Source organism: Bufo gargarizans, chromosome 2 (genome assembly GCF_014858855.1).
Source record: "Bufo gargarizans isolate SCDJY-AF-19 chromosome 2, ASM1485885v1, whole genome shotgun sequence".
Classification (NCBI taxonomy): domain Eukaryota; kingdom Metazoa; phylum Chordata; class Amphibia; order Anura; family Bufonidae; genus Bufo; species Bufo gargarizans.
Genome location: NC_058081.1, coordinates 470,422,822 through 470,438,386, shown reverse-complemented (window position 1 = coordinate 470,438,386; position 15,565 = coordinate 470,422,822). Strand labels below are relative to the sequence as shown.

Sequence of the window (15,565 nt, the reverse complement as noted above, 5' to 3'; positions counted from 1 at the left end):
AAAGAGGAATCCTCCGCCTCCCCAGTGGGCCAGTCCGAGCCTGGGCATGATACTTGGGGGCACAATGTGGGCATATTACTGGGGGGCACAATGTGGGCATTCTACTGGGGGAACATAACTGGGCATAATTCTGTGAAGAGACAATGTGGGCATAAATACTGTGCGGTGACATGAAGGGGGAATAATTGCTACCATATTTTTCGCCCTATAAAAGTGTGGGGAAAATAGCAGTGTGTCTTATGGGGTGAATACTGCCATTTACACTGATACATCGCCGACTGTGATGCTGCACAGCGCAGCCGGCGGTGTATCAGCAGGGAGGGAGGGGGGGGGGGCCGGCATCTGGTCTTGTAATGGCAGCGGGGCCCGGTGCAGTCACTGTATTCTATTACACCAGGCCCCGCTCACTGTAGTATTAATAGGTAACGTGTAGGCATGGGCGCTGTTTTAAACTATAGTAATACTCTGCAGCATAGAGAAATCCAAGTAGGCAGGCTGGGCGGGCGGTGGCAGCATAATGTCATTTACTAGGTCACGGGCCTGCTCCTCCCACTATATGAATGAAGCAGGCGGAGTAAGCACGTGACGTAGTGAATGACGTTATGCTGCCACCGCCCGCCCAGCCTGCCTACAGGAGTTTCAAGTGAGTACCGTACCACATGGATTTCTCTATGCTGCAGAGGATTACTATAGCTTAAAACAGCGCCCATGCCTACACGTTACCTATTAATACTACAGTGAGCGGGGCCCGGTGTAATAGAATACAGTGACTGCACCAGGCCCCGCTGCCATTACAACACCAGATGCGGGTCCCCACCCCCTGTGTTAGGGGTCATTTACTATTTTACACAGGGACACTGTTATGAGGGGGGGGGGGGGATCTGTGGATGACACATATATAGCATAAGATGCTATATATGTGTCATCCACAGATCTCCCCCATAGCAGTGTCATCCACAGATCTCCCCCATAGCAGTGCCATCCACAGATCCCTTCATAGCGGTGCCATCCACAGATCCCCCATAATGGTGCCAGCCACAGACTACCATTAGTTCAAAACAAAAGCACATATTTTGGTTAAAAATATTTTTCTTTCTTATTGTCCTCCTCTAAAACCCAGGTGCGTCTTATAGGGCAAAAAATACAGTATGTGGGGGCATTAAGGGGACTGGGTGAGATTAGGTGTATAGTTATGTTTTGGGCAGAGTTAGAGGCGTGGCCTAGCTCGCACAATGTGTTCCTCTTTGTTCGTTTACAAAGTTGGAAGGTATGTATATAGTGTAGTAGTGTTGTATATACAGTGCAGTAATATGGCATTTTATATATACTGCAATCATATAGTATTGTATATACAGTGCAGCAGTACTGTATATTATATATAGTGCAGTAATATTGTATTTTTTTATTATAAAGTGCAGTAATATTGTTATATTTATTTTGTGGTGATGTGTACAGTATAAGTGCTGGGAGGCGTGTATATACCACCCAGATACCTCAGCTGGGTGAGATAACTGAAATCCAGTGTAGTTTGCTGAGACAGTTTTGTCTAGATGTTGTTCAGGGCTGGATTTCATGTGGACTAGGGATAGGTTTGGTAGTGGGAGCTGCCAGTCCACACCCTTCCACTACATGTATTGTCTTTTGTCGGAGGTGATCGCAGGTGAAGCCTGCTGTTGTAATCACGGAGGGATAAAACAACCCTCTGTGTATGACTTGGGAGAAAGGCTGAGTAAGGCCCCTTTCACACGACTGTATGGCTTTTTCAGTGTTTTGTCCGGATCCGCAGTTCCGTTTTTTGTTTCCATTTCGGTTCCGTTTTTCTGTATGGCATATACAGTATACAGTACTGACATAGAAAAAAATTGGGCTGGGCATAACATTTTCAATAGATGGTTCAGCAAAAAAACGGAACGGTTACAGAAGATATACGGATGCATTTCCCTATGTGTTCTGTTTTTTTTTGCGGACCCATTGACTTGAATGGAGCCACGGAACATGATTTGCGGGCAATAATAGGACATGTTCTATCTTTCAACGGAACGGAAATATGGAAACAGAATGCATACGGAGTACATTCTGTTTTTTTCCGCTGAACCATTGAAATGAATGGTTCCATATACCGACCGTATACGGAACGCAAAAAACGGCCCGTAAACGGGGGGGAAAAAAACGGTTGCGTAAAAAAGGCCTAAGCCTGAGTGGTCTCAGCCAGGAGGGCTGAGGGGACAGGAGGTTTTGTAAAGCCTGAAGTTTGGGGGGCCCAGCGACACCTACAGAATGAGGGTCGCACGGTCAGGGTCTTCTGGACCATCTGCCACCAAGGGTGGTGGTGTGGTCACAGCCTGGAGGCTGCTGGACCGTATATGGCTGAGGAAGCCGGATGTAATCCTGTGTGTGAGGTAGAGACAACACGTGTATTATGTCAATCCCAGACGGGCAGGTGTTTATTTTCGATGTTTGTGTGTGATGGTGCTGAAGTGCCAAAATAAAGCACCCCGTTGTCAGAGGAGAAGTCTGTGATTGCGATCCCCTGAGAGAGAGCTTACAACATATATATATATATATATATATATATATATATTATAAAGTTGAGTGTATTTATGTATGTATGTATGTATGTCCGCTAAAGGAATCCGCACCGTCACATTTACAATCACAAAATTTGGCACACAGGTACATCAGGTGTCCGGGAAGGTTTTAGACCAGGTCTCAGCTGTCTAGGACGTACCATTCCTGAGATATTCCCCAAAAAAGCTAATATGGCATACATGGCTATGGCATATATGGCTAATGACCTACATTAGCCAATAGAAGCCTGTAGGTCTTACTCCTTATATCCCAACTGCCATACACACTGTCACATGACCCTTATCAACCAATTGAAGCTCGCAGGTCCTTAATCTCCACATACACACAGTTTCACAGCAGGATTCCATAACAACCCAGCCATTTGTTTTCACTGCTGTAGGTCAGCTTTAAAGGGGCAGGGCGCTGTAGATGACACTGTTAAGGGAGCGGAGTGCTATGGAGGTCACAATTAAAGTGGAGGCTGCTGTGAAGGTCACATTTAAGGCAACGGTCCGCTATAGAGGTCTGTGTTAAGGGGCAGATTGCTGTAGAGGCCAATGTTAACAGGGCGGAGTGTTGTGGAAATCACTGTTAAGGAGATGGGGTACTGCGGAGGTCACTAATGAAGGGGCAGGACGCTGTGGAGGTCACTGTTAAGGGGGCCGGATGCTGTGGAGTTCACTGTTAAAGGGATGGGCGCTGTGGAAGTCTCTGTTAAGAGAACAGGGAACGGTGGAGGTCACAGTTAAGTGGACGGTCCACTATGCAGGCTAGTGTTAAGGGGCAGGGTCTGTAGAGGTCACTGTTAATGGGGCGGGGTATTGTGGAGGTCACATTTTAAGGGAACAGAGCTCTGTGGAAGTCACTGTTAAGGGGGTGGGTTTATTGTGGAAAGCACTGTTAACGAGACGGGGTACTGTGGAGGTCACAAATAAAGGGCTGGCCGCTGTGGAGGTCACTGTTAAGGAAGCGGGGACTGTGGAAGTCATTAATAAAGGGGCAACTTCTGTGGAGGTCACTGTTAGAGGAGTGGGCACTGTAGAGGTCACTGTTAAGGGCAAAAGGGGTCTGTGGAGGCCACTATTAAAAGGGCAGCGGGATACTGTGAGGTCACTAATAAGGGAGCAGGGTACTGTGGCAGTCACTGTTAAAAGGGCAGTTGCTGTGGAGGGGACTGTTAAGGGGGCGGGGTACTGTAGATGTCACTGTTATAGGGGATACTGTCAATATATTTTAACGACACACACGAACATTGAATGAAATAAATGAAATATACCCGTGTATATTTCACTAGCCGGGTCATTCTGCTAGTTACAATATAATATGCAATACAATGCTAGTACACCATACAGCTGGCACCCCGAATGGGTACCTCCGCGTTGATGGATGCTCCTAGTGCTTCCCGATAGGAGATAGATATAGATAGATAAATAGATAGATAGATAGAGATATATATATATATATATATATCCTAGTACTATTGACTATTGTATACTGCTGGCACTATCATATATACTCTGCTAGGTACTAAGAAGTAGTACCTAGCAGACCGCCCGGCGGTCGTTTCGCGGCGGACTTTGCGTGTTCGCTATTTGCCGAACATATGGAGAAATTCACGCCCGCCATATTCTTTTACATTGTGAAGAACTTTGACCCATGACACATCCATCAGGTGGTACAGGACAGCCAATTGAGACGTTTCAGAAAATGGACATACCCCCTACCTTATATATAAATCTGATCTGGGCGGCCATTTTACATTCAGTGTTTTGCCAGTGTAGGGAGAGGTTGCTGTGTGGAGTAGGGACAGGCTGTTAGGGACATCAAACGCTAGCTAATAGGGCCACAAAAGTAATTTTAAGCACTAGTATAGGTGTGCTATGGGTGCAGACCCATTAATTTTCAATGGGCCGCAATGTGCTGTCCGCATCCGCGGATCCGCACTTCCACATCTGCGCTTCCGTTTCCGCAAAAAAAAAAATATAGAACATGTCCTATTCTTGTCCGCAATTGAGGACAAGATAAGGCATTTTCTATTATAGTACCGGCGATGTGCGGTCCACAAATTGCGGAATGTACATTGCCAGTGTCCGTGTTTTGCAGATCCGCAAAACACTTACGGACGTGTGAATGGACCCTCATAGGTTACGTTTCATCTTCATGTATATTCTACTGGATTGCCTTCCTTGTCCAATGTTAGAAAGTATATTATAGTGCATTTGTATTGTGCAGCAGTTGTGTGCGGTTCTGCTGCGATACTGCAGGTATATAGAGGGACAAGCGTTATTGGAACAAATAATTTCTACCGGTGTGATATACCTGTCGCCCCCCCAAAAAAACTGATTGAAGCACGGGTGTTATATACCAATATACTTTATTTATAGTGCATTTGGGTACTGTATAGTGCATTTGCGCATGCACGTACGTGAAAATTATATTGCCGATATTTCGCATTGAAAACAAAAATTTATGGAGATCACAAATTCGAATAATACCTCTGGTATGTCACTGTGCATGTTGTGGGACTATTTGTGCACTTCTAGTAATTATTTCTTTGCTGCAAATATGAGCTGAAGGTTTTTCAGGTTCGCCTGCCATTAAAATGAATGGGACCCGTCGCGAAGTTGCGGTTCGCGAAACATTTGATCGCGTTCGCGAACCACCCCGGCAGATGTTCGTCCATCACTACTAAGAAACAAACATGTTGGATTTGACATGGATATCAGCATGGTTTTCACGCCAAAGTACGCAACAAATCTGACAACAGTCTGCTTCCCATGCATATGAATGAGGTTTCCAACCTTCTTCACATGCAGTGGAACATTTTTAGTGCCAAGATGGAAAAAAAAAAATTACACAGCAAAAATAAGTATCATGCTGCTTATTTCAGGAAAACGCTGAGGATTAACCCTACTGAATGACCTGCAGTGCATCCGTGGCAGAAATCCAAACATACTATGCAAACACTTAGAATTACTCTGGTGGTTGTGTGAATTTCACAGATTTTGATCCAGTCGTATATACTGGATACTGAGGACATATCCAGTATATAATGGAGAAGAAAGGCTCAGCTCAGATTGGCCCAGTCCGTGTCTGCAGTGGGTCATATGAACCTGTCCAGAAGCACCCTTCTCCCCATAGGCTAGACTGAGAAAGTGTAGAAGCACAAATGGCACCAAGAGGAGAGCGTCGGGATGAGAACCAGTATCACGAGGAGGGCTCCCAATTTGTCCTCTCTCCATGCCCCTGCTGCATGTAACAGTTTATTTTCAGTTGGATGGGCTACAAGGATAGAACATGACATTTTATGCACCTAACAGAAGAATAAATGATGGTGCAGACAGGCATGCAAATGGTTAATAATTAGATTTCCCGTATACTATATAAAACCTAGGAATATATTTTAGGCAGAACCCTCCAGCTTCTCCCGCAGCCGTTTTTCATACACTCGCAGCACTCGTGTGACCCTGTTTATCATGCTCAGCGTTTTCCCTCGCCCCAATAGTACTTTATTTATAATGTCTGTATAATTTTGCAGAGACGTGATTAAAGTCAATAATTTAGAAAAGACTTTTATTACACACAAGCTAAAATGTTCAGCGCTTCTCCAAACCCACTGGCAGTGAAGGGATTAACTAATGTACCATAAGCAGTTGTCTTTTTATCATCCTCTGACAAACACAAGAGGCAAAAAGTGTGAGAGAGATATAGCCCGAGACATTGTAATACTCAGCAGCGCCATCAAGGGGCAAAACACTCATAAATCATAGAAGACTTGGCAATTATGAACCCAGTGTAATTTTCTAATATTTTCATGCTTCAAACTTCCAGTAGCGCTAAAAAAGCGGGGAGTCTGTACTAGCGAGGTAGAAAAACAAAGGTAACATATGATCTTGTTCTGCTTGCATTGACGGCTAAGAAGCAGCAGAGCGGAAATATTCTATGATCTGTAATAAGTTTATCATCTTACTATTTGCCCCCGAAGAGGGTATTTACCATAGAGACAGATGCTGGAGGTAGCATGAGCCCACTGTTGGACAGGGAACCAGCTCAAGTTGGTCTTGTCCTCATGGAAAATCATTAGGAAATTAGAAACCAAGGGAAGAGCTACAATAAGCTACCCTATTTTTACTCCACTGATATCTATGGATTTCATGAAGTTGCCAGATGGAGAGGCTACAAAGAGGGCACAAGTACAGCAAAAATAAAATAAAAAATCTGATGTTAATAAAGTAGACTGGTCAGGGGTCTGATATTAACATGAGGGATCTGATATATTTAGCCATGCCCTTTTATATAAACTACTATGTACACCTTCCGGGGCATTTTTTTATGATTGCATTTTACTCATTTTGGGCCTAAAATAATTTTTTCAATTAGCCTTGACTAAAAAAAAAAAAAAGTTCAGTCGGGGTTGACAAAAAATCTGTCTGTTTGCAAGCTGTGACATTCTGTTTTCTTTAAATCCCTTCTTGCTCATGTGTAGATTTTAATGATGTGGGAGGAAACACCACACCGACAACAGGAGGGGAGGGAAAAGGAACTAGGCCTCAAAGCTAGGGAAAGAGAAACGGTCACCACCTATGGAAACCCTAATCCTAGCCCTGACTCCTAGCCATATGAACGGACCTTGAGGGTAGGAATGTTCATACACTGGAACCTTCAGACCCTGGAAACCCTGAATAGCCCTGGAGTAGTGTCTAGGCTAGAGACAGTCTGTTTCTTTCATATTGACATATTCTTTCAATATTGACATTCATATTGAGTCTCCCTGAGGCCTAGTAACAAAAGGCAGATGGGAAGCAACCAAATAAGAAAGGAAAGTAACACTTAACTTCTGAAGTAAATGGACGAGCAGGAACTTAGGAGAGGACCACACACCAGCACTTCCAATACCAAACTGAAGCTATCAACCGCATAGCCTGATGGGTGAAGCAAGACTTAATAGAGGAGCAGTAATGACCACTAAGCTACACCTGAGACAAAAAGGTGTGGTCATACCAGCAACAACACTGAAACCCAGTGAAACCAAAGAGGCTGTCAGATCACATCACGTGCAGCCAGTCTCTTAGATCTTCTGAAACCTTTCACGTTAGAGACCATGACATTATAGCTCAATTCTTATTAAACTGATAAGATTTTATGAGGTCAAGAGATCAGAGATAAGAGCTCTACATTATCACATAAATAGCTGAAAATGTTTAATATACGCTAAGTGAAGAAAACTTTTTCTTGACCCAAAATGAGTAAAATGCAATAATAAAAAATTTAAAAAAAATCACCCAAAAAGGTATACATAGCCTTTAAAGGATCCCAGTTGTCTGCAACCCACTGTTCACCATCATCTTGTGAAGGGTTCTCTCAGGTTGACATCTTGGCTGGTAAATATTTGGAACCTAGGAGATTCAAGCTATGCCTACAAGAGGTTGGAATGGGCAAGGGGTCCATGCAGCCCTCCATTAAACAGACTGCTGGTAGATGTTAAAGGGGTTTTCCCATAAAATGTATTTATCACCTAATCACATGTGGTCTGACTGCTCCACTTACTTCTAAGGGACTGATGGAACTCTGTCTACAGTACATCAGCTTCATTGAATCATAGAAGGGAATGGAGTGATGGACTGACGTGTACTACTGCACGTCAAGGGACAGTGTTGGCAAATGCAAGGCCTCATATGTCATGATGATATTTTTTTCAAAGTGGGATCCGACTACACTAAACGCTATCCAAGTTAAACATTTTACAGTGCTATATATTTATCTGATCATATAGTATCTCCTTTTGTGTAAATGTAAAAATTCTCTTATAGCCAAAAAAGCAACAGTGCCATCTACAAGGCAGGATGTTGTATTGCACTCCATTAATCATCATGAGTCACAAATACCCTATTAATTAAAATTATTTCAGTGATTCTTTATTATGTGGTTTAGGAAAGTGTATCAGTATCGCAAGTCTGTTCTTACACCAGCAATATGACAAGCAGATCACAGGATCTGTACGTTACAACAAGATCAGGCAACTGCAACAAGGTGTCTCTAATTACTATTTAATTAGCTAATTCCAATTAACCTAGATCCTCAGCAGAGGCGACACTAACCTGAAAACCTCAAGGCATAGGTATAGCATTGCAAGGAACGAGTACATTAACACAACTGTATTCTCGGTCCACGTCAGATCTATATTTTTTTGTGACTTGCACAGTGACCCATTCATTTGTATGGGGTTGCAAAAAAAAAAAATGTGGACAGCACAACGATGCTATCCATGTGCTGTCCGTATCTGTGCGATCATGTGCAATTCATGTCCATTTTGCGCATAAGAATAGTCATTTTTACAATGGTGCCCACAGGACGCACGAGGACCCCATCCGTATTTTGTGAATCCACAATTTGAGGACCGCAAAATGGATACAGTTGTGTGAATGTAGCCTAAACAATTTGTATCAGAGGAGAACACCATAGCCAACCAAAGACAACCCCTCGCCATAGGACATTTAGACATCATGGGGGGTCCCAAGTGCAGGAACCTTCTCTACAACCCAGAGCACACCTGACCCATCTGGCATGGGCAGTCCGAGTCTTTGAATAGGTTGTACCTCTCGGGCCTCCCCTCAAAATTAGCTTATGCTAATGTAAAATAAAATTGGCGTTTCTTGAGTTTAAACGATTTTGCTCGGATCTTAAAATGTAACACAAATGAGGATTCACATGTTGTAAGGTATACTAACCCTACCCATATGGCCTCATGCACACGACCGTTGTTCGGGTTCGCATCCAAGCTGCAGTTTTTGCGGCTCGGATGCAGACCCATTCACTTCAATGGGGCCGCAAAAGATGCGGACAGCACTCCGTGTGCTGTCCGCATCCGTTGCTCCGTTCCGTGGCCCCGCCCAAAAAATATAGAATGTCCTATTCTTGTCCGTTTTGCGGACAAGAATAGGCATTTCTACAATAAGCCGCCCGTTCCGTTCCGCAAATTGCGGAAGGCACACGGGCGGCTTGCGGACCGCAAAAAAAACGGCATGGTCGTGTGCATGTAGCCTATAACTTCTGGACATTGAAGTTTCTATTCACTGACAGCAAACAGAGCCCTTTGAAATGGCGAAGAAATAAAACACAAAGAATATTAGAGAGTTGCGCAGATTTCACTATACTATCTGTTACCATATTCCAACACTACAATGTATAGTGATCTAGCAGCACATTATCTTCCCAACCATCGGGAAGGTATGGCAGTCAAAGGTGCGTTAACAGTTAAAGAAGCGTCTTCTCGCCGGGTATGAATTGATCAGGCTGCATGTCGCTTCAGCATGGAGACACTTAACGTGTTACCTACTAGTGAGATAACACTACACGTGCTGCAGGAGACGGAGGCAGATGTCTCCTCTCCCTTCCACCCCTGCAAGGTGCAAATTCACACCTGCTACCCGTCCTCATGTTCATCTTTTATATTGGGAAAAAAAAATCCGAAATGTGACATTGTAATTTATGCTTGATGAATATAGTTAACTCTGTCATTGCCACAACAGCTGAACTGTTTTATATATAAATGTATATGCATCAAGTCCACCACTCCAGCTCCTAGGGGAGCGTCCTGAGTGTGGACCCCTCTATAATGTCCACATGCCCCAATCATGCAGTGAAGAGGAAAATAGACCTTTTATCCCCAGATTCCTAGGTCCTGGTGAACCTTCTGGGGTAGTTTCCTCTTCTCTGCATTGGCTAATGCTTTGACACCGGTTCCAGCCAAGCTCACTGGTAACAGTCTCGCACAGACCCCCTGGTACATGCTTCCTTACCCCTTGCACAACCCCCCTCCCAAGTGAGTGCACTGGCATTAAGACTACAGTTCACACCACTTTCAGCACAAATAATTCCGCCTCTGAAGCGCTTGTTCCCCCTTTTTATTTTTTTAACATTCTCCCTTGACATGCCCTAATAGGGCATTTGGACAAGGTTAGCTGTGATAAGCTTTAGTTGTAATACCAAGCCTAGCCACATGGTGCGCTCTTAAAAAAAACTAAGCACAAAGAACTTTTATTCATACATATGTAGTACAATGCACCACCTAGTGGTAGGAATATTTAGTGCAGTATTTTGCAATTTGTGAGCCTGTGAAATAAAAAGACCCTGATGAAAAAAGGTTTTGAACTCTCTAATAGCGCTGCCTGCTTTTCTACAGTTCAATTAATAATTTCATTCCGCCATTAGTTACATTCATTAAAAGAAAAGAGATATCAACTTTTAATGCGCTGATTGTATAGTTATCCCATTAAATGGATTTTCTTTTATCGCATCAATTACACGTGTTGGAAAACGCCCTGGTCAAATACCATATGTCCTTTGCTATGTATCTAAGCATTCTGATGTGGTTGCATAGACATGGACTATTGCCCTCAATAGCTATTGAACTTTCCAATTCTATTCTCAAATACTCCTCTTCTGCGGAACCCAGACCACCTGATTTCTCTCAAGCTTTGCTTTAAAGGAAGCCTGTCAAGTCCGTTGATGCACGTAAATTGGTAAGACAATATGCAAATATGCCCCATAACTGTGTAATTCATGTTAAACAGTATGGCTGTATGGCAATTAGCCGATCGGTGTAATCAAGTGTCTTTTCTTAGCCACTTCTATCCACTTGAATAGGCTGTACTGCAGGTGCCTCATGGATCCAAGGAGAAGAATAGGATTTTATCGAACAACGCGTATGAGAGTGCGTCACTCTCTTCATGAGGCCAATCATGAAGAGATGAAAATGATGAAAAGAGTGGTTGCTTGCAAAAAGGGGGTCATTTATCAAATCTGCTATGCCGGTTTTGTAGCATACAAATGTATCAAATGTGACAATTGGAGAGCTACTTTTAGAAGTGGAGTTAAAAGTAGGTCAGGATTTCAGATTAGAACACCTTTAAAGGGGCATTCTAATCTCAGACAATGGGGGCATACTGCTAGGATATGCCCCCATTGTCTGATAGGTGCACCTACGCTGAGAACAGAGCGGGGAAGGTGGTGGCTGGAGAACCCCGGTCTTCCCAGGGTCCGGCCACCGCCAGGCACTCTCCCCATAGAAATGAATGGGAGTGCGGCTGTGCATTTGCAGTGCACCCTCCACAACCTTCAGGGATCTGTTTTGAACTGTCATAGATGCGGGTCCCAGAGGTGGCGGGTGCGTAGGTGCAGGTCCTAGCTATATCCCCCCTTATAGTCTGAGATGGGAATACCCCTTTAAGTCTCATTTATGATGTGAGACTTGAAAAAGAATATCACTAGAAAGTTGCATCTCCACGTCAGACAACCCCCTGGTGTACTTTTACAGACATAGGAATACACCACATAGCACTTGCGACTAATATATTACTGTGCGCCAGTTCATAAATTTATCACAACCTCACAAAGCAAAGACAGACTACGGGCTCATGCACATGACCGTATGGCTTTTTCAGTGATTTGCAATCCGTTTTGTACGGATCCGTTGTTTGTTTCTGTTTCCTTTCTGTTTTTCCGTATGCCATATACAGTATACAGTAATTACATAGAAAAAATTGGACTGGGCATAACATTTTCAATAGATGGTTCCGCAAAAACGGAACAGATACGGAAGACATACGGATGCATTTCCGTTTTTTTTTGCAAACCCACTGACTTGAATGGAGCCAAGCACCGTGATTTGCGGGCAAGAATAGGGCATGTTCTATCTTTTCACGGTACGGAAATACCGAAATACTGAAACGGAAAGCACACGGAGACACTTCATTTTTTTTTGCTGAACCATTGAAATGAATGGTTCAGTATATGTACCGCAAACTGAACTTAAAAAAACTGACAGTATACTGAACGCAAAATACTGTCGTGTGCATGAGCCCGTAAAGAGGACCTTTCTTCCGTTTTGACATAGGCTAATTATAGCGTTACCTTGTAGGGCAGCCCCCACTGATGCCATGGGTGTATATATATTTTTTTTAACCCCCCCCCCCCCCCCCCGGTTCATCCGCTGTGGCCCCCTGATGATTTGACGCGCTGATATAATGAGCATTAAACTCGCAACGGGGAGGAGACGTGGTCTTCTGCTGTCGGCGTCTCCTTCTCCCTGGCTCTGAACGCGATCCAATCAGTGCGGTCCACTCATAGCCAGGGAGAAGGAATCTCGCTTAAATCATCAGGGGACCACAGTGGATGAACGGGGTGAAAAAAAATAATAATACACCCATGGCATCAGTGGGGGCCGCCCTACAAGGTAATACCATAATTAGCCTATGTCAAAACAGATGAAAGGTCCTCTTTAAAGCTGACACCAAAACCATTGCAAATTATAAATTCCTATTCTTCTTCTACAGTTTTGGTCTCTTGGATGCCCACTGTACCTCCTATTGTTTATACTTCTTTGATGATCCTTCTGACACTAATCAGGACACATTCCCAATCGATTTGGATGAGGAGCAGCCTATGGATGCTAAAAGTAGTTGTCCAGGATCATAAAAACATGGCTGTTTTGTTCCAGAATACAGCACCACACCTGTCCCCCACAGCGCTGTACACTGTGTAGTGGCCGTGCCTGGTTACTACAGCTCAGTCTTAGGCTACATGCACACGACCGTTTTGTGTTTTGCGGTCTGCAAATCGCGGACCTGCAAAACACGGATGGCGTCCGTGTGCGTTCCGCAATTTGCGGAATGGCACGGACATCCTTTAATATAACTGCAAAGCGCGGACAAGAATAGGACAGGTTATTTATTTATTTTTGCGGACCGTGGAACGGAACAACGGATGCGGACAGCACACGGATCGCTGTCTGCATCTTTTGCGGCCCCATTGAAGTGAAAACATCCAAGCCGCCAAAACTACGGCCGTGTGCATGAGGCCTTACTCTAATGACGACTAAAGGGGACTGTGACTCCCCGCTACCGAGCACCTAGTGACCTTTTATGATGCATGTTATTTTTATATTATACAGGTACGTGCTGTTTCTAGAGGAGTGCTGTAATATTTTACCATTTGTTTCAGTCGGGTTTCCAGCTCATTAAGAGTCATTACTTGGTTTGCTTGAGAACAGCTCCATCTGAAAAAAGGAGACAATTACAATCAACTTGTTTCAGTCAACACAAGTTCCCACTCTGCGCCTTAAATACGCCAAAAAGTGTTGTATATTTTTTTGCTAAATGATCCTCTTATTCCCTAACCTGTGGATAGGGGATACGTTTATATCTTGAGACAACCCCTTTGAGATTTAGTAGGTATCAGAAAACTACACCCACTTCCATTTCTTAATGCTTTATCTCCTAAATACCGCCATATAACATTAAAAGGGGTTGTCTGGTTTCAGTAGAAAACTGGACAATCGGCCTGCAATAAATAACTGGTAAGTACTTACCTGACAGATCCCAAACTGCTGCCCCGCTTCTCCCAACAGGCTCTATTTAGCCACTGGCAGCAGTCACAACACTTGACCATTGCAACCATCTACTATCTTCTTCGGTGCATCACTGAGGTCAGTGATTGGCTGCAGCAGTCACGTGTTGTCTACATGACATCACTGCTGCAGCTGTGCAAATAGAAACTGGCTGGAAGAACAGAAGCAGTGCTTTGGGATCTGTCAGGTATGCCCTTACCAGCTCTTTGTTGCAGGCTGATTCTGAGTTTGCTCCTGAAACTGGACAACCCCTTTAAAGGCCTATGGCCTATGTACAACTGAGCCCCAATCGCTGACCTTCTGCACTTGGTAAGCTGTGAGAAGAACAAGAAGCTCACCAGATTGGCAGTGGGTGCCGGGTATCAGAACCACACTGATGAACTATCCTGAGGACAGGTCATCAGTATTAAACAATCAGACAAGCCCTTTAATAAACCGACCCCAGCTCTGACAAACCTAGCCCCAACCCAGAGGTGCTCTATCCAGATAAACCATCATGGTGCTTGTAAGGAGAGAAACAAGTTCATTGGAAGTATCAACTGGCATAGGAAAGAAGAAACTGGCCTTTTAACCTTCTCGCCTACAAGGACAAAACATAAACCAAATACAGCAGGTCATCCCCTATCTTCATTTTTGATATAGGACTTCTTTGTGCCCCTGATTTTGCACATTGTTGAGGCACAAGAACCCATACGGCACCCAGTTACCTTTCCTGTTATACCTGGGGCTTGTTGCTGTTACTACTACATGTGAATACTTGCCAGTAGTTATCTACCCTGGACAGCTCCAAGTGTCTGCAATTGTTTCCTGTAAACACAACCCCAACCACGTTGCTAGGCTTTCTGTTTCTTCATGCCACTGTCTTACCACCTGCGGCCTATTTCGGGCACTAGACAACAGGAGGTAACCCAGAAACAAGGGACATTTCTATAGATTAAACGGAGACAATCTCTTTATATCTGGCAGCATGATGTGAAGGACAATATGATATACTAAACTTGTTTTTGTTACAAACTTCTGTCCTAGTGACTATTGAACAAGTGTACAAATCAAAGAAGAGAAATTCTGGTCCACCTACCTCCTCTTGACCTGGGTCCCACTGGTGCCAGCCCGGTGAAACTGTGCCAAGAACTCTAGATACGGGATTGTGCCATTATCGAGAACAGGGATCTGAGGACAGAGGATCACAAGAGAGCACCTCACAATGAAACAAAAGCTGATGATTTCAGTTTAGCTACCATACATACTAGACTGCTGATATATCTAGTAATAAATCCTAACATATTTGGTCACATATCTGGTGAATGGGTGCCCTGTTCTCTTATTCAGTTTGCAGCCTGCTTCAAGTTTCAGTCTTTTCTCATGAGTCACCCAGTAATAGATGCTGGATCTGTGTGCCCAGACTACTGCTGCCTTCCCTCTGCAAACTTGCCTTATGTGCTCTCCATCCAATTCTGCAGCCTGTGAGGGCGTAGCCCTCCATGGCTCTTCTCCCCCTTTGCATACACATCAGCTGTGTAATATTTATAATCCTTAGAGAAGTGAGGGGTCACTTCTCCCAATTGAAGACTTCTCCCAAGTCTGGAATTT

General features: G+C 44.0%; 1 protein-coding gene across 2 annotated transcripts in view; it reads right to left on the bottom strand.

Moving 5' to 3' along the window:
* Positions 1 to 15,565, bottom strand: part of EFCAB6 (EF-hand calcium binding domain 6) — a 156,135-nt gene that overhangs the window by 126,380 nt on the left and 14,190 nt on the right. For both annotated transcript variants that reach the window (XM_044277843.1, XM_044277844.1), the window contains exons 4-5: positions 15,054 to 15,145; positions 13,558 to 13,624 (exon numbers count right to left, since the gene is read on the bottom strand). In XM_044277843.1, coding sequence (XP_044133778.1) covers positions 13,558 to 13,624; positions 15,054 to 15,145 — 159 coding nt within the window. The remainder of the gene's footprint in view (positions 1 to 13,557; positions 13,625 to 15,053; positions 15,146 to 15,565) is intronic.